This window comes from Carassius auratus, unplaced genomic scaffold (assembly GCF_003368295.1).
Source record: "Carassius auratus strain Wakin unplaced genomic scaffold, ASM336829v1 scaf_tig00214504, whole genome shotgun sequence".
NCBI classification, from domain to species: Eukaryota; Metazoa; Chordata; class Actinopteri; order Cypriniformes; family Cyprinidae; genus Carassius; species Carassius auratus.
The window spans coordinates 51,512-73,703 of NW_020527682.1; the positions used below are offsets into that span (position 1 = coordinate 51,512).

The 22,192-nt window shown below is 38.2% G+C and overlaps 2 protein-coding genes across 3 annotated transcripts in view; one reads left to right on the forward strand and one right to left on the reverse strand.

Moving 5' to 3' along the window:
- LOC113092183 (monocarboxylate transporter 8-like) overlaps positions 1-5,888 on the reverse strand; it is a 34,767-nt gene extending 28,879 nt beyond the window's left edge. The window contains exon 1 of one of the 2 annotated variants that reach the window (XR_003287535.1): positions 5,081-5,888. Coding sequence is in view for 1 of the 2 variants with exons in the window: in XM_026257800.1 (XP_026113585.1) it covers positions 5,081-5,483 (403 nt within the window). In the remaining variant the exon portion in view is untranslated. The remainder of the gene's footprint in view (positions 1-5,080) is intronic. The other variant, XM_026257800.1, reaches the window with a different exon arrangement.
- Positions 5,889-14,349: 8,461 nt separating this feature from the next.
- LOC113092182 (LRRN4 C-terminal-like protein) lies at positions 14,350-17,588 on the forward strand. Its single transcript, XM_026257798.1, has 2 exons — positions 14,350-14,602; positions 16,699-17,588. Exon 2 carries the CDS (start codon positions 16,706-16,708, stop codon positions 17,441-17,443), a length of 738 nt encoding a protein of 245 aa, XP_026113583.1. The 5' UTR covers positions 14,350-14,602; positions 16,699-16,705; the 3' UTR covers positions 17,444-17,588.
- Positions 17,589-22,192: the final 4,604 nt, after the last annotated feature.

Genomic DNA, 22,192 nt, shown 5'->3' on the forward strand with positions numbered 1-22,192 from the left:
TTGCCTACAGAGCAAACAATTTAACAAGTGGATGATGCAGTCAACATGGGACTGCTTATGTTATGCAACATCTAGACAGACCAGGAACTTTTGTGAGGACAAAACTCCCGCGGCGTGTAGAAAGCTTTACATTTAATGAAAAGCACTTCTAGATTGGGACCGCATATCTTCTTTAACAAAGTTACATCTGTGCACCACCTCTCATTAATGTAAAAGCATGTCCCACCGCCACAAGATTTCTCCATTGATTCTGCGTTACTGATCCACTCTGAACAGCTGAAAGCCCGGCAGATGTAGCGTGCTGTCCAGTATGACGTCATTCATCCAGGTTTACGTGAAACACGGAGCAGAAGAATGTGAAAAATCCTTTGTTATCCTGGACAGCAGAAGGTTTGTCTGTTTTGTTGGTTAGAGAGCAAAGTTTTGCCAGATGGATGCTAGACAGCAAATCCGTGTTGTCTGAGATTCACGCGTGCTGGCTCGCTTCCCACGCTTCCCACGCTTGTGCATCCTAAAGCGTTTGATCAGCGCCACTGCTCCACCAACTACAATGTCCAACAAAAAATCAGAATAGTCGAAAACTGGTGAAATATTGGGTGTTGTGTACTGCTGAAGGTCCAGTAACTTGTCTCTGGTGAAACTGATTGCAGGGACATAACTAAAGACTGGACAAACTAACAAATAACATAAAAACAACTGCGGAGCAAGCCATGGAGGCAGCCGCCAGCGGCGCCATCACGAGAGAGAGAAAAAGATTGCTGTGTTACAAATGGTTTGGTGTATCAAAAAGATTTGAATAACTTCTGACCAGCATGATTTGAAGATGATTTGACAATAATTTAAAATTCAAGTTGGGTTGAAAGAAACCATATTAATCAGAGAAGTACAAAATGGGGTCATTTGGTTTATGAGTTATAAGCTCAAATGTACACTACATTTGGTGGTGCTACAGAGTTAAAATATTCAGCCCGCAATATGCTTCTAGTGGCGAAAAAGTAAGCAAGTGAACATAAACAATAGATGAATTTGCTTTATTGTTGTTTGACACCTAAGGCATCTGTCAAACATATTCACAGACTGACTGTCTCTGAGTGTCCTGGATACCAAATAGCTTGAAAAGTATCAATTGCATGCCAGACTGCCAACGAACGCTTTCACATTTCACCAACACATGTTTACTGTTCTCAGTCCTTCATCTCATTTCACCTGTGCTGCAAGGAAAGGCCTTTTCACCAAGGTTGAATATTCAGACTTGTGTTTGACCTTGGATTTCAGATTTTATGCAGGATACAAGTTAACAATACTTTAAAATCCTTATACAGATAAAATGCCAGGTTTCAAACAGACTCACTAAGCCATTCAAATTCTTAATTAAAAAATGGTCCAGAGAAGGACTTTAGAGTTCAGAGTCATAATTAATTAATGGTGCACTAAAAAACAAACTAAATAAAAAGTATTTTTTATAATCAGTTAATCAACTTTCTTTTAATAATCAACACTTATATAAAAACATACAAAAGTAATTGCTGAAATATATACATAAAAGTGGTGGAGCTCTTGAAGAACTGGGAATTAAATTATTTTGTTCCTCAATTTTTGGCCAACACTTACAATTATTTTTTCTGCAAAATATTTGTTGTTGCTGAAATTGATGCATTACTAATTTATCATGTGATTTTGGTTTGAATAAAATGGGCTTTAACTTCATTGGCACAGCAAATAATAATAATAATAATCATTGATTTTTTTATTAATTATACTGCTGCCGAGAATGATGGGAAAGTCTGATAATGCAAGCTAGAAAACTCAAGAAAGTGTCCAAATAATATTTTTTGGTGTACACAAAATGCACACAAACTTCACTGTACAGCAAGTGCACATTCACAATTGTTCATAGTTAGCTTCCACTAAGTTACACAGACATTGTGGCAGTTTTCATGTGTGCTCATCTCTAAAATACAGTACAATCATTCTAACAAGACAAGAAGGCAGTAAAACATCTACAAGGCTTTAGAGCCGAAACTATAATGATAAAAATTGCAAAAATAATGAAAACCTTCCCAAAACCTGATTCTCAAACTAATGCAAGGTGAAATCCTTTAGTATTTACTGCTTTACTTCTAAACCATGCTTTTAAGACTATTTTTCTTTAAAGAAAAGAGTGTATAGAAAAGTCTAAAAACGTCTAGGAAAGTATTTGATGCAGATAGAGTCAGCGGAAACACAGCTGAGAGCATCCGAGTTCATGTGCTCCAGATATACATATAGGTAACATGATCTGAATCTATGCATTACCAGCAGTCCTTCTGTAGGCACGCATGTGTGTGTGTGTGTGTGTGTGTGCGTGTGCATGTGTCTGTGTGAGAGAGAGAGAGAGAGAGAGAGTGAGGAACGCAAAAAGAAAGAGAGGGAACATGTAAAAGAGTGACATTTGGGAAACTGCAGGTGTGTATAAGGTGATGTCAAGTACACCTGAATGCCAATTAAAGGTCAATGATGTCACTCTTTTTGGCACCTGCGTTTTTTTTTTTTTTTTTTTTTTTTATGAATTGATCCAGTTTCATCAGACAGTGATCTAAATACAACTCTTACATGACAAACATGTTTTCACTTTCAGAACTTAAATAAAAAAAAAAATTATCTATTTTTTTTTTTTTTTAATTGTGTCTCCCCTATTGAGATTTAACATAACTTTTGTGTTGTGTGTGTTGGGACAGGCCGAACCATGTGAGCGAGGCTGGGGGATACAGGACATGCCCCTTTAAGCTCCGTGTGTTCTGACACTACCCATGAGCCCCTCACGGACCAATCAAATCCCTAACACACGCCTACATCACAGCCATCACAGCAGATTAAACAAAGGGCCGTCATGCAGAGAGACAGAATGAGAGCGACAGAGTAGAAGAATTCTTCGATTTTTTTGTGAAACACACTTGTCAATGGAGGAATGTTTTCAATATTTGCTCTGGAAAATAGAAAATACTGATGGTTATAATCAGAAAGATCATTCTAGAAAACAGGTGTAATTAATACAGGTGTAAAAACTGAATTAAAAAATAGATAGCTGATAGCAGTTTTTTTTTAAATATCAACAAAAATCCAATCACTATTTTTTTGCAGTCATTCGTTTTATCAATGGGTGCTTTTTTACTTTGTATGATCTTTAAACAAAAACAATTTTATAATGATTTTGTATAGTAAACTATTGATGATTGATCAGCATATGCATATATGAAAGACTTAGTTTCATGACCTTGAGAACAAGATTTATAATATCAAATTAAATTGTAAGATTGTCAACACTGATATCTCTTATAATTATCAATAGGAATCATAATTATTATATAATAAATAAGATAAAATAAAGTTAAATTGTTTTTAATTTAAAACCCACACATAAATACATACATACATATATTAATTATTACAGTACATTAAAAGATTATTCAGTACATTATACAAGAAAATATATTTTTCCCTTTAGTTATTTTTTGACATCTGTGAAAATCTTTTTTCAGAGTGAAAACTGTTTTAGAATAAATCATACAATATTTTTTTTCAGTGTATAAGCCTAATACTTGCCTAATGCAATTTATTAATCTTAAATTCCTTTTAAAACAAAAAGGAAAAAAATTCCTTCTGTATGAAAAAAAAGTTTCATACAATGACCCACAAAACTGAATCAAGCCAGAGAGTAGAAAGAGATTGAACACACACACACACACTCACAATATTGACTGGCACAAATAATTCATGCACATATTTTCATTAATCACAGTATTACTTTATAAATACAAGGGAGAAACCATCGAAAACACTTTCTCATAACGCTCATTCTTCGTAGTCTCCTCAAACCACTAATTTGTCCTCCTCCTGTGGGCCTGATTTTATTAATATTCAAGATGTAAACATCAAATAGTGATGTTGTACAGCCAAGTAAGGAGTCTGAACATTAAAACTAAGCTTTTACTGCGTGTTGGCCATAAAAATGGAGCTCAGAATGCAAGACAGATGGCAATTCCCTGAACAACAACCAGAGGCCTGCGAGACATTTACGAGATTATAAGCATGTGGACTCGCTCTTGTTTTCTCTCACGTTGGCTCAGACAGAGGATCTGAAGTGAGCTCCGGGGTTGTCGGGTACATTAACAAGTTCAGAAGAGTTTGTGACAGATACTGCTTTCTTCTGCATTGAGCACTGAATTGATCTCTTGGTCTGGTTAACACAATGTGAGAGCTGCTAACATGCTGTTTTATCATGCTGATGTTATTGTAAATAACTGGGTGGGAAGCTCCAAATGATTCAAGATCAGCACTAGGACTTTTCACTGTTTCTTCACTCCACTGGTCTGTGTTTAGGAGAAATGTGTGGATAGAATGATGATTTCTCTGATCCGTGAGCATGGAGTGAGAAATGGAAAGCCCAGACGGGAGTGGAGCAATTACAAAACGCTTTGGACGGTGAAATTGCTGCTACTTTACAATGACCAGAATAAAACTCTAAGAATGTTTTATAATAATAATCAGAAAATATATTTCTGATGAGTTAATGAGTGATATGGTAAAGTGATGGTATATATATATATATATATATATATATATATATATATATATATATATATATATATATATATATATACATACAGAATATTATTATTATATATACATATATATATTATATATATATATATATATACATATATATACACATATATATATATATATATATATATATATATATATATATATATATATATATACAGAAATTATACAGAATATAGAGTTTTGTGGTGACATATGTAAACAAATACTGCCATACTTTTATTTCACCTTTCGACAAAATCCCCCCAAATTAGGCTGTGTTCCTGTGTATTCTCAGTAGCAGGTGTCAGTGTGTGATGTGAGTGGGCGTCTCCCTCTGTCTGTGGCGGGTCCAGAGAGCAGCTCCAGGCGCCTGTCACCAGACTCTGGGGCTCGAAAGACCAGTTATGATCCCTTAAGCCTCTCAGGATCAAGCGTGCCTGCAATCTCCTTTCACCTCACACTTCCAACACTTAGTGAAACACTGAAACACACTCACCCACTTTAAACTGAGACGCCTGGTCCGTCAGTTCCTGATGGTCTTTCACCAGCATCATGTGCAGAATCCCGAATGAGTTCTGGATGCCGAAAATCGAGCCGTTGCACCACGTTGCAGCGAACACCACGACCCAGCCGAAGCCCCCCTCCGGTGGAACAAACCCCGGTCCCGGGTGTGCGCCGGGCGGCGTCGCCGGACGCTTGTCGGGGCAGCCGGTTTGTATCAGCTGCATCGTGCTGTCCTCCGGGGCGAGCTTACCCTCCGGTTCCTCATACTCCTGCGTCTCTTTATGCTCCACTGCAAGATGTTCAGTATGTCCAGCCTGCGGTTCAGTGGTCAATTCTTCCGAATCGGGTGTCCCGCTGGCTGCTCTAGCAGTGTTCTCATTGCTTTCTGGGTGCATCCTATATGCCTCCGAACGGGTGGAAGAGAAGAACAGAAATAAATCCCCTTAAAATCTGAAACTAAGTCAATCTCGCGTGATTTTGCATGGATGATCACTCATAATCCGATCGATAATGCCCAAATCCTGTTACGAGAGATCACTCTTCATAATAAAGCAGCAGGACTTCCAGCAAACTGAGGAGAACACAGTGAGCGCGCGCTTTAAACCGAGTCCGAAGCTCTTTGCTCTCGGTTCACATCCCTTTTAATGTCGTGCACCGACTCCTCCTCTATCATTTGTTGAATATTTACACCGGATCTGCTCTGCTCACTTCTGCACTGTTACAGTAAAACAGTGAAACGTTCCGAAACGCTCATTCTGCGAGAGCTACAATGTAACCACTCAACGTTCTACACACACGCTATCGTCATTCCGCTGAAGTTAACGTTCTATAAACTGCAAGTGCGATAATGTATCGATTAAACGCTCTGCGCACGTTACAATGCAACAATTAAGCGTTCTAAAGAACAACTCAGTGTAGCAGTTCCAGTAAACAAGCACCACTGAGCAGATCCCGCTGGATTTAAAATTCCACCAGCGCAGGATTACGGAAAGAACCGGATACCGGAGACCACCCCCTCCTCCGTGGCTTCAGCCCGTCCCGCAATTGGCCTGGAACAAGGAAGCGCGCGAGGATCTGTACAGATGACACGAGGAGTAGATTTACAGTGTTATAGGTGCCTCCTGGTGACACATTTACAGCCAGTCAAACAAATGGAACCGAGAGCATCCGGTGAGCAATGCATTTGTGGCAAGTGCACAATCCATCAATGCTAGTCACAAATCACACCGTTCCTGATTGGAAATGGGTCAAGGGCATCGTTTTAAACGCTCTCCGGGCCCGCGGATGAGAGTTTGGTCGGTAGAATCGGTGCATATAGAGGCGTGTTTGGGAAGCCATGATGGGTTATTATAGTATGGAGGAGGAGGATCCGTGACGCGCTTCCCTGTACAGTATAATGCTTCTAATGTGACCAGAGGGACACATCCACACATCCTTCCATACATAGGCCTATGTGTGCTTCCTTTTACATTACCCCACTTTTACATTTTGGCAGATGATTTTATCCATTATTATTTAGAAAGTGTTTGAACTATATCTTTTTATTTAAATATGTGCTTTATCGCGAAGCAACGCTCTTTCAGTTGCACTATATGAATGTTGCATAACTGTTTTTGTGTTTTGGAAATGCATCACGCAGGCTGAAGAAGTGTATTTAATATGTGATTCTCCTCCAGCCGTTTTTCTTTGTCAAATTTACAGTGCATTAATTGTGCTTTAGTGTTTATTTTTATTATTAATCTCAGGTGTAATTTGTCGGTTCCTTTCTCAATGATCGCTGTTGACCACTAGAGTACAGCACAGATCAACATATGAGCCCTGAAGAAACAAGTACTGTCTAGAACAGGGGTTCCCAGACTTTTCAGATCACGACCACAAAAACACAGTACCAGTACCTCGCGACCCCCACTCTCATCTGAGGTGGTTAAAGTATACAAACATTTTGCACAACTGTGCACATGCACCCTACAGTGACAACACAAAGAAACACAACAGTCTAATGTTACGTCCTTGGGCGTAATTTTGTGCAAGGTGTTATTTGTGCAGTATTTAATTATTGCCACTATGTTGATTACAGTTTGTTTTGGCAGTGTTTTGTCTCTCTATTCTGTCTACAACAGCCAAAAGCTTAATGAAGATCAGCTGCTTCTGATTGTCATCAATCACCTGGTTGCTCTGATTGGCTGCTGGAGGGAAAGCTTGTGGATAGAAGCTGAAGACTCCATCTGAAATGTGCCCCTTCTTGGCCTTTGCTGTCTTTGGAGACTTTTCACCTGCCCCCAGACCATAGCATGTGCGCGCGCTAGTTGTCCGTTTACATTGTTGTTGGTGTATACAGTTTGAAACGTTGGAGAGTTGTGGTTTATTTGTTTTTGTACAAGTAAGCTCCCAAGGTTAGACCTTAAGGTGAAAGTTTAATTAATTTTGGAGCCGTAGGGAGGATGACGCCATTTCTTTTATGGTCCATGTTTTCACCTGTTTTTGGCTAGAAAGGGAGTAAGGTAAGACTTTTGTTTATTTTGAAATTTTGTTTTGAGAGCTTAGAAAAGTACTCCTTTTTGTAAATTATATCTGTTATGTTTGTTAGACCAGGGAGGCACGTAACACTAACAACAATAATATAATTTTCTAGTAATTTTACTCATTAATGACATTTCAACATTAATCTTACATAATTAGTTGGGTAGGCAAAATGCTGGAGTACAAAATTCCACGTTGGAGTTTTATTTTTAATTCAACCTTATTTTTATTGTTGTCGGTAAAGTTTGCTATTTCTAATCCTTTTAAAAAATGATTTCTGGAAATCATCTTGCAACCCATCCTCGTGGTTTTGCATCCCCCTGGGGGGTCCCGACCCCTATTTTGGGAACCCCTGGTGTAGAATGCATGAAGAAGCCATGACCTTTCAAAATATTTTACTAACTGGCAAGATAACAGCATTCAATGGCTGTAGATAGATGGACAGTCAGACAGAGTGATATATATGTCAGATAATGTCAAATGTATTACATTTCTTTACATCTTTGCTAAAAATGAAATGACTGAGCTCATATTCTTTTGGGGAGCAACCATGTAGTTAGATTTAGATTTTTAGAGATCATGCTGTATTCGGTTTAAAATCCATTAATATGACATCCTGACCAAGCTAGATTTCCAAAAACGTACTCCGTTATGAACGTAACCTCGGTATCCCTGAGATACAGAACGAATACTGTGTATGGGGAAAAGCTCCTTTTTGCAGCATGCCAAAGCCTGCCAAAATGGGCGGAGCGTATGGCTATATAAGCAGGCAAATCGCCATAGGATTTCAGGTCATTCGACTGATTGACAACACTGCAGCCTCGGCCTCGTGGCATGGCATATAACGCAATACTCATTCCGTATCTCAGGGAACCGAGGTTACGTTCATAACTGAGTAGGTTCCCTTTTGATACTTTACTCATGGATTCAACCATGCTCTGCCATGGTAGGGAATGACAAGACTTATCTTGGACACCCTGCGGTCCAGGGGACAAGTGAGGGGGCCAGAGATGTCGAACTCTTTACACTAAACTCGTATCATACTGAGAGGACCCGATCATCCAAGGTCGGGATGTCCAGGTAATAGAATCCTGACAAAAGTGGACGGCGAGGACCAGCCGGCTGCCTCACAGATGTCCTTGATAGAGACACCACTAGACCAGGCCCACGAAGAGGCCATCTCATAGATCGGGGCTCTCGCCTGATCAATGGTGTGTAGCACATCCCCGGAGAGGCTTAAAGGCTCCCATCGAGGGACCATAAGTGCAGAGCCCAGAGTTCTGGCTGTGGATGCCAGATTGTCTTGTTCACATGAGAGAGGAGGTCCCTGAAAAGCATAAAGAAGGAGTCTGTGTCCTTTGAAAAATAGGTTGGGCAATGAGAGTTCCCTTCTGAGGCGAAGATGTCGACCTCTGCCTTACTGAAGATCTCCCAGATTCTGAGAACTGTCTGCCCCCCGATGCCAGGAACTGAACGGGGTGGCGGGGGAACTAGGCAAGAGAGCTTTTGGGGTGGTCCAGACGCAGTGGGACTTTGCCCCTTCCTCTTTCTTCCCAAAAGATCAGGAAGATTTTGAAGGTGTCGGGGTCCAGCACAATCCTTGGCTGGGGACTCTAAAGTCTTGGAGGGTTAGTGCATTTAGCAGTGCAAGCTCGCTGATGCTGCTACTTAGGGGGCACTGCCTGGGAGGTAGAAGGGGCAGGCTTGCTCTGATGCTGAGTCAGCTCAGACCTGGGGAGACTCAAGATGCTGAGCTGGAGCGTTTGGGCAGAAAGTGTCACATGGCCTGGTGCGACTTCTGTGCTGCAGTGAAATGCTCAGTGAAATCCTTCTACAGCTGTGGATGTATAGGCTCTGCCAGCCATGATGGAGGTCGTTCTGCAGGGCTTAGAAGCAAGGGCTCTCTTACTTTTCCAGTAAATGAGCAGCCATGGCCTCATCCAGGGGCGGCTTTTGCTCATAGCCCTTCTCCTGAGAGCCATCAACTGAAGTGAGAGATGCAGAGGAGGCAGTGAATAAGTGGGGTGAGTAGGGGGCATGCCACGATATGGTCAGCTCATCATGAACTTCAGGGAAGAACGGGGCAGAGCACAGGCGGCATCCTGGCAGGTACCACTCGTCCAGCTTGCTCCGCTTTGGCGCTTCAGGTGGAGTCCACTCTAGATCGAGTTCCTTCAATGACTTTGGAAAGGATGCAGATAGCTTGGCATCCATCCCAGCTCTGGCGTCGATGGGCTCAAGTGATGGCATGTGGGCAAGTTCAGAATCACCTGTCCAATCCTCCGCTTCAGAAGACCCGAGTGACAAGGAGTCAACCGGCTCGTCCTCTGATCTGCCAAAAGAGACGAGGTCACTCGCATCAGCTGAGGGACGCTGCTCTGGCCGTGAGAAAAAGGACGTGGGACGGCTCTCTCATAGGAGAGGGTGAGGCACGTGGGTGCTGGGCCAGCATGAGCTCACCCAAGTCCAGGCACTGAGCCCCTTTACCCCGCTGTCTCTTCCTAGCCGGCTCATGGGAGGAAGAAGATGGGAGGGCATGAGGGGCGGGACTGCTTTCATTGACGAAAGTGATCCGCAAACGCAAAGAGGCGAGACTCATGCTCTCACAATAAGAGAATGAAGTCTCTGTGAGCATCGCCTCAGCGTGGGGTTTGCCCAGGCAAAAACCACAGTCGTTGTGGCCATCATCATTCATGCAGAAGGGCTCTGCATGTGCCACATCTGTGGCACGTGATCTGCATTAATGCCGCCGCCATGAGAACGGTGTTTGAATTGGTCTTTTAGAGCGGTGAAAACTGCTGGAAACTGCTTTTTCAGAAGTGCCAGATGGCAGCAGGAGATCCGCTGAGAAGCAGCTGGAAGAGTGAAGTGGCTGGCTCGTGAACCTTGCCTGAGAGCGGCAGTCTATGAGAACGTCGGCGCTGCAGGTGTTCGGCGATCTCAGCTGGTCCGCTGCGGTGCCTCTCCAATGGCGAGAGCTCATTCCAGGTAAAGGCATTCAGCAAACGGGATCCAGCACAAAGAAGTCGTCGCTGAAAGATAGAGATCTGAAATCCTATGGCGATTTGCCTGCTTATATAGCCATATGCTCCGCCCATTTTGGTGGGGTGCATCGCCACACGTTCGCGCAGCTATCATTGGTCCAAAATGTTTTCAAGTTTGAATCAATGGAAGTGCAGTTGAAAAAAGGCTATTGAAAAAAGGCTTCAGCATTGAGGAAAAAAGGAGCTTGTCCACATACGCAGTTCAAGTGAATTATCGAAAGGGAACTTAGTGTTTTCTCTGTCGCACCCACTGACTGAAAGGGAGAATTTCATGGTTTTCGATTTTTTTATAAAATGAAAGTAAATACTCATTGAATGTGTATTTTCATACCGAACAGTGTTAAGTTGCATTGGAGACTAGCAGAGCTGTTTTATTCAATTGTTTGATATATTAAAATTTCAATTAATGTTTAAATAAATTGATAGTCACTTGGTTTTTGAAAATATCTATAGGTTTATGTTTTCAATGTAATCTGCCATATCCATTTTAAAATCATATTTACAAAATTCACGTTAATCAACATTAAATACACTTGGTGTGTGGGAATAATTAACATAAAGTGTTAAATGTTATACATGCAAGTAATAATTTCACAACACCTTGAGTGATTAAAATGAAACACTAACACAGTGTGTGTATGATAAACACTTTTGTCAGTGTTATTTTAACACTAGCAAAGATGGACCTGTATGTTCACCTGAAAAGTGATAATTTTAACACCCATGGTGACAAATCTCCCAACATATTTTTGCTGTGCAGAATGGGGAAGAGGAACTTAGAAATGCATCTAGATGTTTTCCATTTTCCCTTTTTTATTTCTATTTTTCATGCTAGATATTTACTATTCACAGAATTCAATGTCATCTTTTCTGAAAAAATAAATAAATAAAAATAGGCTTGCAACCAAAACCAAACTAATAATCTTCACAGAAAGCTGGAACATCTTGTCAATGAATTCTAATAATCCACTCTGAACTCGGGAACATTGGGAGTGAAAATGTACTTTGAGTTAAGAACATCATGCAACATCAAAAAAATATACAAAATATATGCATAATGAAATACAAATACAAAACGTAATTCTTTATAGTAATATGCATTGCTTAGAACTTAATTTGAACAACTTTAAAGGTGATTTTCTTACTATATAGATATAGTTTTTTTTCACCCTCAAATTCCAGATTTTCTGATAGTTGTATCTTTCAAATATTGTCTGATCCTAACAAACCATGCATCAAAGGAAAGCTTAATAATTTATTCACCTTCCAGATGATGTATAAATCTTATGACTGATTTTGTGCTCCAGGGTCACATATGGCTTCATACTCTGGCCAATATCATGACATGTGCTTTCTGAAATTTAAGACATGTTTTATTTTCTGTGACGTCTAGGTCTCAGTGGAATCAGACTGGAGTGTGAGACTGGAGCAGGGGTCGGGAGTTCTGGAGGTCTGCTCTTTCCCAATGGATTCAGATTCTTTTAATAGTATATAGTGGAGAGAGAGTTGGAGACTGAATGTCGAGGGTCTTCAGGAAGCAGTGGGTGGAGGAATAAGACAAGTGTTTGCTTTTTCAAATGAAAACCAGTCTGGCTGTTGTGTTAGTATTTTGACTGTAATGTAAGTGAGTGAATTCAGCACAATCAAATATCTGTCTGTTCATCTGAGAATGTGTTCACAGCCCTTCTTTCAACTTTACCATAGAAACCAGAAATGTTTTCTGAGTCGATCCGTTTGAACCTGGGCAAGTCATCACAAGAGCTGTGCATGTACCAGTATGTTTTGAGTCAAAAAAAAAAAAAATGCACAAATAAACTGCTAGTTACAAGTTTGAAAGAATTTGATCAAAACACAGCAATTGTTTTTATATCATTAAAATAAAAAAACTGTTTTCTATGTGAATATATTTACATTTACTCCTGTGCTCAAAGCTGAATTTTCAGCATCATTACACCAGTCATCAGTGTCACATGATCATTCAGAACTCTTTCTAATATGCTGATTTGCTGTTTAATTATTATCAAATATCACTGGACTTGTGAAAAAACGTCAGTGTGTGTTCAGTGAACTTCATTCTTTTTTTCTGAGTAATATGGTGAAAATAGCTTGTTTGTAGTCAAAGCTTTAAGGTTTGTGTCTGTGTAGAAAACCCCACCTGTAGTGTTAAAAGCCCCGACCTCCCCTATATGAGCAAAAACAGGACTGTCGATGTTCAGACAGTGAATATGTTTTGTCTTCCTGATCACACACACAGACACACAGTGTTCACTTGACATGATCATACATGCCTGACACAGATTTTTTCACCATGATATTGTGACTCATGTCACTGACTGTAAGATGTTTCTGAGCCAAGATGTGGGTGTGAACGAGAACTAACAATCTCATCCTCATGTCCAGCGCGACTGCATCCACTACCTCACTGTAAAAGCCTTGCAACATGGAAAATAGCTTTAATATTTTACTTGAGTTTTGTATTCTCAGGGTGATTCTCACTAGGTTCAGTTCAGTCATACAGACCAAAGAATTCATTCTGTGATAATTGATTATATTATATATATATATATATATATATATATATATATATATATATATATATATATATATATATATATATATATTACTATTTGTATTTATTAGTTTATTTAGTTTTACTTGTCTTGGTAATTAAACTAAAACTTTTTTATATATATTTTATAGATAGCACTGTATATATAGTTTATACTGTATATATAATAGCAATAATATATATATTTATGTGATAATAGATAATTATTTATTTCAGATTAAAGTAATGAGAATTAATGCTTTATTATGATAGGGACTATTTGTTGGGAATATATGCTTAAATGTCATTAAAACAATAACGGCTTTTCAGTAGGCATTGACATTTTCTTTTGATTTGTGACTTGAAATATTTCCTTATGTCATGAGGTTCACCTGAGTGTATATATATATATATATATATATATATATATGCGCATATATTTGGCTCTTAGTAAAGGTTACCGCTGAGGGAACAGACAAAGTGAGTGAGTTATGTGTCTCTCACCCCTCACCGGCGTGACCATATAAGGACGGGTTTCCTCTTCCCCTCGGCCTGGAAAGCACACCAGTGGGGGTCAATAGAAATGAATATCAGCCGTCTTGTTCGCTCTCTCTCTGTCATGGATCACGCTCTGCTGAACATATACAATTATAAAAGAGAGGAATGTGAAGTGGAGCAAATAATGAGCTGAGACTTTGTATATCACAGCTTTTGTAATAAACAGGGCTTTTTAAAGGCGGTTCGACCAAAAAGAACATTGTTTCAGTTAGTATTTAGTCTCATGATTTCCCAAACAAGTATATTTTTCCACGAAGCACAAAATGAGAATTGTTGAAGAATCTTTGCAACATAGTGACTGATCATAATGACCATGTCCATTAAAAATAACACCATCATTATTCACTGAAAATGATGCCAGTTTACACAATTTTTAAATATATTTGATAACTTAATTTCATGAAGTTCAATTTTTTTTATGGTTGTAGTTTTATAATAACCCAGACATGCCCGCACATACACGCTCAGTACGGGACACCCAGATGAGTTCCAGCATGTCTTTATTAAATTAACATGCAGAGCAGGCCAAAACTCAGCAGGACTCACAAACACACTTGAAAGGAGTCGAGAGAGGGACGTGGGGTTGGGGGATAGCACTGAGGGCCGAAGAGAGTCCTGGAGAGAAAATCAATGCGAAGTTGCAAGCCAAAAAGAGTGAAGCAGGAGGTTGGGAGGCCGGCAGATGGGTGAGGGGGGTGTACAGAGGGAGGGGCTTTAGTGGAAAGAAAAAAGGAAGGTTAAGAGGAAGAATGCATTAGACTGAGAGAAAATAAACCAGACGTCTGCTGGAGAGAAGATCTCATTCAAGACGTGAGCAGAAACCATCCAGACTGCTGTCAAACAGGTACGCTGAGCATTTTTCCTACAGTTTTACTGACGCTGAGGCTAAAGGTTGCCATGATGATCAGTACAATAGGAATTGTAATAGTGGACTAATAGCGTTTTATTTTTCGATGGGAACCACCCAAACACTACAGCAGCTACTGCGGATATTATGACTACTGTCAAACTTTGATAAATCTTGGAATAATGGATAATTATTAATAAATATTTTAGAAATAAGTGAACCTTTTAAATCTTTTTGATTATGGAACTAGTTGTATAATTTTTTTATATACTTTACATTTTTAGTAAAATTAGCCAATGTTATTTAAGTGCCACTGAGGATTGTAGTTTTTCTGTATTTTTCTTTTTCATTTTAATTTAAATATTAATTATATATTATATATATATATATATAATATTTTAATTCAGTGTAGGGTTTTATTAATTTTATTATTAGTTTTAGTTTAGTTATTTTCATTTTCTGTGTTGGAAACAATTTAAGGATATTATTGTTAACTAAATATGCAACTATATATATATATATATATATATATATATATATATATATATATATATATATATATATATATATATATATATATATATATATATATATATATATATATAGACACATAATTTTTTTATATAAAATATGTGGTACCTGAAATTAAATAAAATCAAACATAATATAAAAAACCTGCCAAAGCAACATTTCCCATTTTCATTTGGTTTAACTTGACGTAAAACAACCAAATACAAATAAATATTTTATAGTCATGATAAATAGATTTATTTAAAAAAAAACAGTTTATTTTCTGCATATTTGTATATTTATTTAACAATATCCTTAAGTTAAGCTAAATGCAGATCAGAAATGCTGTTTTGGCAAGTAGCTTGAATAAAATCAAATGTATAACCAGGTATTATTTAACATTTTTGATTTTTTATATTTTATATTTGAGTTAATATTTATTTTATTTCAAGTCACAAAGAAATGTGTTTTATGGTTTTATTTGTAGTTATTTCTGGCAACAACTATATCTACACTGTTTTTGCCCACGCATTATTGTCAGGGCGATGCTAAGATGTTAGGAAATGTTTTAGCGTGTTGTCATGCCATTGCTACAGTATTGCTTAGTCATTAGAGTCAGTTATCAAGTCTCTATGAAGTATCTTCTGATTTATACATATGGCCTGTGTTTCTTCTTCAGTGTTTGGGTTTCTTTCTTCTATTTCTTTACACCAGGTAGAAATTGTTAGTCACTTAGTATCACCTAGCAGCAGTAATTTTTCGGTTGTTGTTGATCCAAGTGTCTTTATTGGATGTGATTTTCAGCAAGCTGGCATCAATCAGGGACCAGGACTTCTCTTTCACTTTCTGGCTTTAGTGGTGTCCCCACAGTAACTGTCAGATACTGCCTTGAGGTTCATTCCACTGCGATGTTTGTGAGCAGAGCCCAGTGTGTGTCCTGTGTTAAAAATACATCCCCATGTTTAGTTTCACTTTAATTCTCTCCAGAAGGAACATTCAGGCTGTTTATTTGCTCACAGAGAAAGACTTTTGAAAGATGGATGGAAACAGTTTAAGGTGAACATTGAATGAAGGTAGTAGCAGGGTTATTATTGTTAACTAAAAACCATACAAAATTATTATACTGAAATAAAACTTTTTTTTTTTTTTACTTAAAATTGTGTTTGTGTGTGTTTGTGTGTGTGCATGCATTGGTGACTATAACATTATTATCATTATTATTTTTATTTATTTTTTATTTATGTTTAAAAAAGAAAAAAAATTTGGAAAAGCAAAAAGAAAAACACTTTATTCAAGTTCAGTTCAAATATTTAAATTCAATGCATTTTTATTTTTCTTCTGTTCATTTCATATTCTTTTGAAAATTAATATAACAGGATTGATAGGGATAGAGAGCTGAAAGTAATTTAATTTTTTTTATATTGATTTTTGTTATTGCAATGACACAGAGCAGGAGCTTTTATTATGCACTTGACAGGGTCAAATTTGATCTTCTGTTCTTTCATTTTTTCTTTTATCCTGTTTATTGATGTTCTGAATAGAGCTGCTAAAATAAAGTTTGACTGTAGCTTTCTCTGTTTCAGGATCAAGATGTTGCTGGTGTCAAAGGTCATTGCCCTCCTCCTCCTCCTCCTCTGTGTGATGGAGCTTGTCTGCGCCACATCTGTCACTCCTTCAGTGCATCAGCCTTCTCTCACACGTGTTCGCATTATTGAAGTCGATGATGACTATGATGAGGAAAATTCAAAGACGACGCGCACGCCCCAGTCTCCAGGGGTCACGACCTCTCGTGTAATCCGCCGCCCTTGTGATTATGACCCCTGTGTGGTTCAGGCGACCCCTTGCGACAAGATTTCAGCCGAGACGGGCTGCCTCTGTCCTGGGCTGACGGGGCCGGAGGAGAGACCCGAGGCTCCGGAGCTCCGGGAGGTGAAGCTGGACAGATCCGGGGAAGTCTTTGTGCATTGGTGCGCTCCTCGCTCCATCGTCACTCATTATGAGGTCTCACTGAAAGATGGAAGCAAGCAGCTGGTTTTCAGTGAATACTTAAGAAACGGTTCCTTACCTGGAGTGAAAGTCGGGGAGATGGTGTGTGTGGCAGCAGGAAATAAAGCGGGACTCAGCGAAAAGTCATGTGCACGATATGAGCCACCGCAACCCGACCAGGCGGCTGTGAGCGCAGGGATCATCGCGGGGTGCGTCGGATTCCTGCTGCTGCTCTTGGTGCTCGCCGTTGTTCTGTGGAGACGAAGGACGTGTCGCAAAGAAAGGATGGGAGACGCTGAGGGCCTCGGAAATCCTTCATACACCAATGACGGAGCACTGTGATGAGGAAATGAATGCAGTGAGAATGAAACAAAATGCAAAGAGACTGAGTTCTGTACAAGTGCAGTCAGACTGGAACAATTATTACTTTTTTCCCCTTCTGTTCAGCAGTGCTGCATTTATTTGATTAAAAATACAGTTAAAATTGCGACACTATTGCAATTTAAAATAACTATTTTCTATTTGAATATATTTTAAAATAGAATTGATTCCTGTGATGCAAAGCTGAATTTTCAGCATCATTATTCCAGTCTTCAGTGTCACATGATCCTTCAGAAATCACTCTAATTTGCTGATTTGATGCTCAAGAAACATTTTTATTATTATTATTATGATTATTGATAACAGTTGTGCTGCTTCAAGTTTGTGTTGCAACTGAGATACTTTTCATTTATTGATTCTTTAATCAATAAGACGTTCAAGAAACAGCATTTATTTTATACATATAACTTAATTATTCCAATCTTTTGGCCTGTAGTGTATGTAGCGTACAGTTATTGTGTACCTCACTGAAAATAATGCTCTCTGTTTTAGGTTCAGTTCTAAACTGCTGTGATCGGTGCTTAATTATTGTTATTGTGAGATTGTGAGTTTTTTGAATGTTTGAAGTCAACATGGAATCAAATCTCTTTACTTTCATAATTCACATTAAGTGCTCTTAATGTGAGCTATTCATCAGTGCACATCAGTCCGAGGAAAATAATATTTGCATCGAAAAAAATTATCATCACTTCTTAAATAACTTTCAAAAAAGCTTTTCCAAAAGTGAATGCATTCAAATGCAGAACACTTATCACATCAGTTCCTGACAGACAAAATGCCATTGTATTGTTTTTTTAATAACTCAATATACTTTTCACTCAAATACATCACATTATGGAAGTAAAATGTGTTTTGATTGTGATTTTTTGCTGACTTTAACACTACTAATGTTTCTATAGCACTTAGGAAGCCTGGAGCTTCATTAAGCTAGACAGGGTTTTACAAAGTATCTGTCGTACAGCTACTTTTAAGTATGTTTAACTATTTTAAAGATTACTGATAATGTTTTAACAATAAATATATTTTAATTGCTTTTTCTTCACTGAGTTTGTTTTTACTCATACATGCATAAATGCATGCTTTATTTATAAAAGTGACTGTTACTCAGATTGAAGAAGTGGTTGCTCTTGCAGTGGGGTTGTTACATATGCTGCCAGTTAATATGGGTAAAGTGATTCTCTGGTAACATGGAAGGAACTATGTCTAAACTAATGAAGTGGCATCACTGAGCAACAATGAATCAAGCGCTCGTTACAGATTCAGAGACAGTTATTTCCCATCTATCTTTGTCAATCATTCCTTCCTGTTGCTACTTAATCTCTGTTTATTGCTGTTATATGAGTGATACTTGCCTCCAGCACAGACACAGAGTGTTGTCTTCTTAGCAACAGGGAGTGGTATTTATTACTCAGAATATAAGTATGATAAATAATACATCATGAAATAACTATAACCCCAAACAAGCAAATATAAGTGTGAAAAGTAAACTCGTCACCTTTAATACTATCTGATGTTTTTTTTTTTAAGTTCAAGAGTCAAGACTATCAAGTATTGTAATTTCAGTCCAAAACCTGGTTGCTCTGGTCTGGATATCCGGGCCATGACTAATATGACTAATATGTCAATAAGACATTTAAAGCAACAGATTGGTATAATTAGTAAATCATTATGGTGCAATTACTTACGTTTTGTTACAAACACTAATGAAATTCCTCTATTTGTCGCTTCTCCATTTCAGTTTTATCATGTGATAGAAAGTCTAAATTCTTTACAAGCTGAAGGGCAAACTCATCGAATCTGCGGCCTATTATGCATCAAACTAAGATTGCTGTAATGACACAAAGCACTGCCATCAAGTTAGCATTTTTAAACATTTTAAACGCTCACTTAAAAAAAAAAATTCTAATCAATGACTTAATAAACACAAAGAATCTGGATTTAATGTTTCTAAATGAAACATGGCTAAAAGACAGCTGCAGTGAAACATTCCTCAATTCACTTTCATTAATGTCTGCAGGATTGTTAGGAGAGGTGGAGGTGTAGCTGCTCTATTTAAAGATGTCTACCAATGCAAGCAAGTGTCATTTGGTCAGTAATTGTCTTTTGAATATCTAGATATTTTGTTGAAAGGTGCTCCACACATTCTGTTTATCATTATTTACAGGCCTCCAAAATAATCTCCAGCCTTTGTTGAAGAGGTCACAGAAATGTTATCAATGATTTCCCAAGAGTTTAACTGTTTTACTATTGCAGGGGATTTTAATATTCACATAGATAATGCAGGAAACAAAACTACAAAATAAATTATAACGGTTTTAAACACTTTTGTTTTGACCTTATTTAGCATGTGCATGGACCCACACACAAAGGTGGACACACTCTGGATCTAATCATCAGTAGGGGTCTAAACATTTCATCCATTGTTATTAAGGATGTAGCACTATCTGATCACTTCTGTATTTTCTTTGATATTTTGATCTCTGCTACCAATGTATCTAGATCTGTCTCTGTCAGAAAGAGATGCATTAACCAAAACACTAGTGTGGTATTTATGGAGGCTATATCTTTATCACCAAGCATTTCTGCAGAGTCTGTTGATATTCTCCTTGATTCCTTCGACTCAAAAGTTAAGAATGTTATTGATGACATTCTCCAGCTTGGAGAAAATCAGCAGCAGTATAGAGTATGAAAAGAAAATGCAGAAAAGCTGAGCGGATGTGGCAGAAGACGAAACTTAGAACTTGGAACTGTGGTTCAGAGGTTCTTCTCAAACCTTATAAATAGTAACTTAAACAACACTCGCACTCTTTTTGCCACTGTTGAGAGACTGAAAAACCCCCCAAGTCAGATTCCCAGTGAAATGCTCTCAGACAGCAAATGCAATGAGTTTGATTCCTTTTTTTTTCTGAGAAGACCATTAATATCAGGAACAGGATCAGCACATCCTCAAGTTATGCAGAGGTCAGACAGATTCGTCCGCAATATCAAAAAGATACTTTGTCTATTTCTGAAGCATTTGATTGCAAAATTTTGGACGAAATAGTGCAGCACCTAAAATCGTCAACCTGCTATCTTTACACACTTCCCACATCTTTTTTTCAAAATTGTGCTAAACTGTTTAGAAACAGATGTCTTAAAAGTGATCTAAACGCCTCACTTCTTTCTGGGACTTTTCCAGACTCCCTGAAAATTGCAGTTGTTAAGCCCCTTCTGAAAAAGAGCAAACTTTATAACACTTTTGCAATTATAGACCAATATCAAATATTCCAAATATCAAATATTGTTTTTATAGGCAAAATAATAGAAAAGACAGTTTTTAATCATCTGAACAAATACTTAAACTCTAATGGATACCTGGACAATTTTCACTGTCTGACACTGTCGATCATAACATACTTCTACAGAGACTGGCAAAAAAGGGTCAGCCTCTTTGGGATGGTACTCAAATGGTTCAGGTCATACTTAGAAGGGAGAGGTTATTATGTGAGTCTAGGAGAGCATAAGTCTAATGGATGTCAATGATGACTACAGCCCCACTGACTCCCTCTGTCAATGTGTTGATGAAATTAACATTTAGATATGCCAGAACTTTCTTTAGTTAAACAAGGAAGTTGGAAACAAAGATGAAGTCTTCAAGGTGAATGCATACCTTGACTCTAGGGGTCAAACAACTAAAAATCAAGTCAGGAATCTTGCTGTGATTCTAGAGACAGACCTTAGTTTCAGTAGTCATGTCAGAGCAGTAACTAAATCAGCACACTATCATTTAAAAATCATTGCAAGAATTAGATGTTTTGTTTCCAGTCAAGACTTGGAGAAACTTGTTCATGCCTTTATCACCAGCAGGTGGACTACTGTAATGGGCTCCTCACCGGCCTTCACAAAAAAGACTATTAGACAGCTGCAGCTCATCCAGAACGCTGCTGCCAGGATTCTGACTAGAACCAGAAAATCTGAGCATATCACACCAGTCCTCAGGTCCTTACACTGGCTTCTAGTTACATTTAGGATTTTAAAGTACTTTTACTCATCGATAAGTCACTCAATGACCTAGGACTGAAATACATTGCATATATGCTCACTGAATATAAACCTAACAGACCACACAGATCATTAGAATCAGAATCAGAATCAGAATCAGAATGAGCTTTATTGCCAGGTATGTTTACACATACGAGGAATTTGTTTTCGTGACAGAAGCTCCGCAGTACAACAGAATGACAGCGACAGAACATAAAACACATAATAAAAGAATAAAAAATACAAATATGTAGACAGTGAATGACAATATACAAATGACAATTGTAGGCAGGTATATTACAAAGTGAAGTTATGTATGTACATATATATTGTGTGCAAAATTTAAGTGTATACTAAGTATGTGTGTTAGATAAATAAAGTGTGTGTGTATATAAATATAAAGTGTAGTGTGTTCGCCATTATTGTCAGCTGTTCATAAGATGGATTGCCTGAGGGAAGAAACTGGTCCTGTGTCTGGTTGTTCTAGTGCTCAGTGCTCTGTAGCGTCGACCAGATGGCAACAGTTCAAAGAGGGAGTGTGCTGGATGTGAGGGGTCCAGAGTGATTTTGACAGACCTTTTTCTCACTCTGGATAAGTACAGTTCTTGAATAGATGGGAGAGTTGAACCGATGATTCGCTCAGCAGTCCGGACTACTCTCTGTAGTCTTCTGAGGTCAGATTTAGAAGCT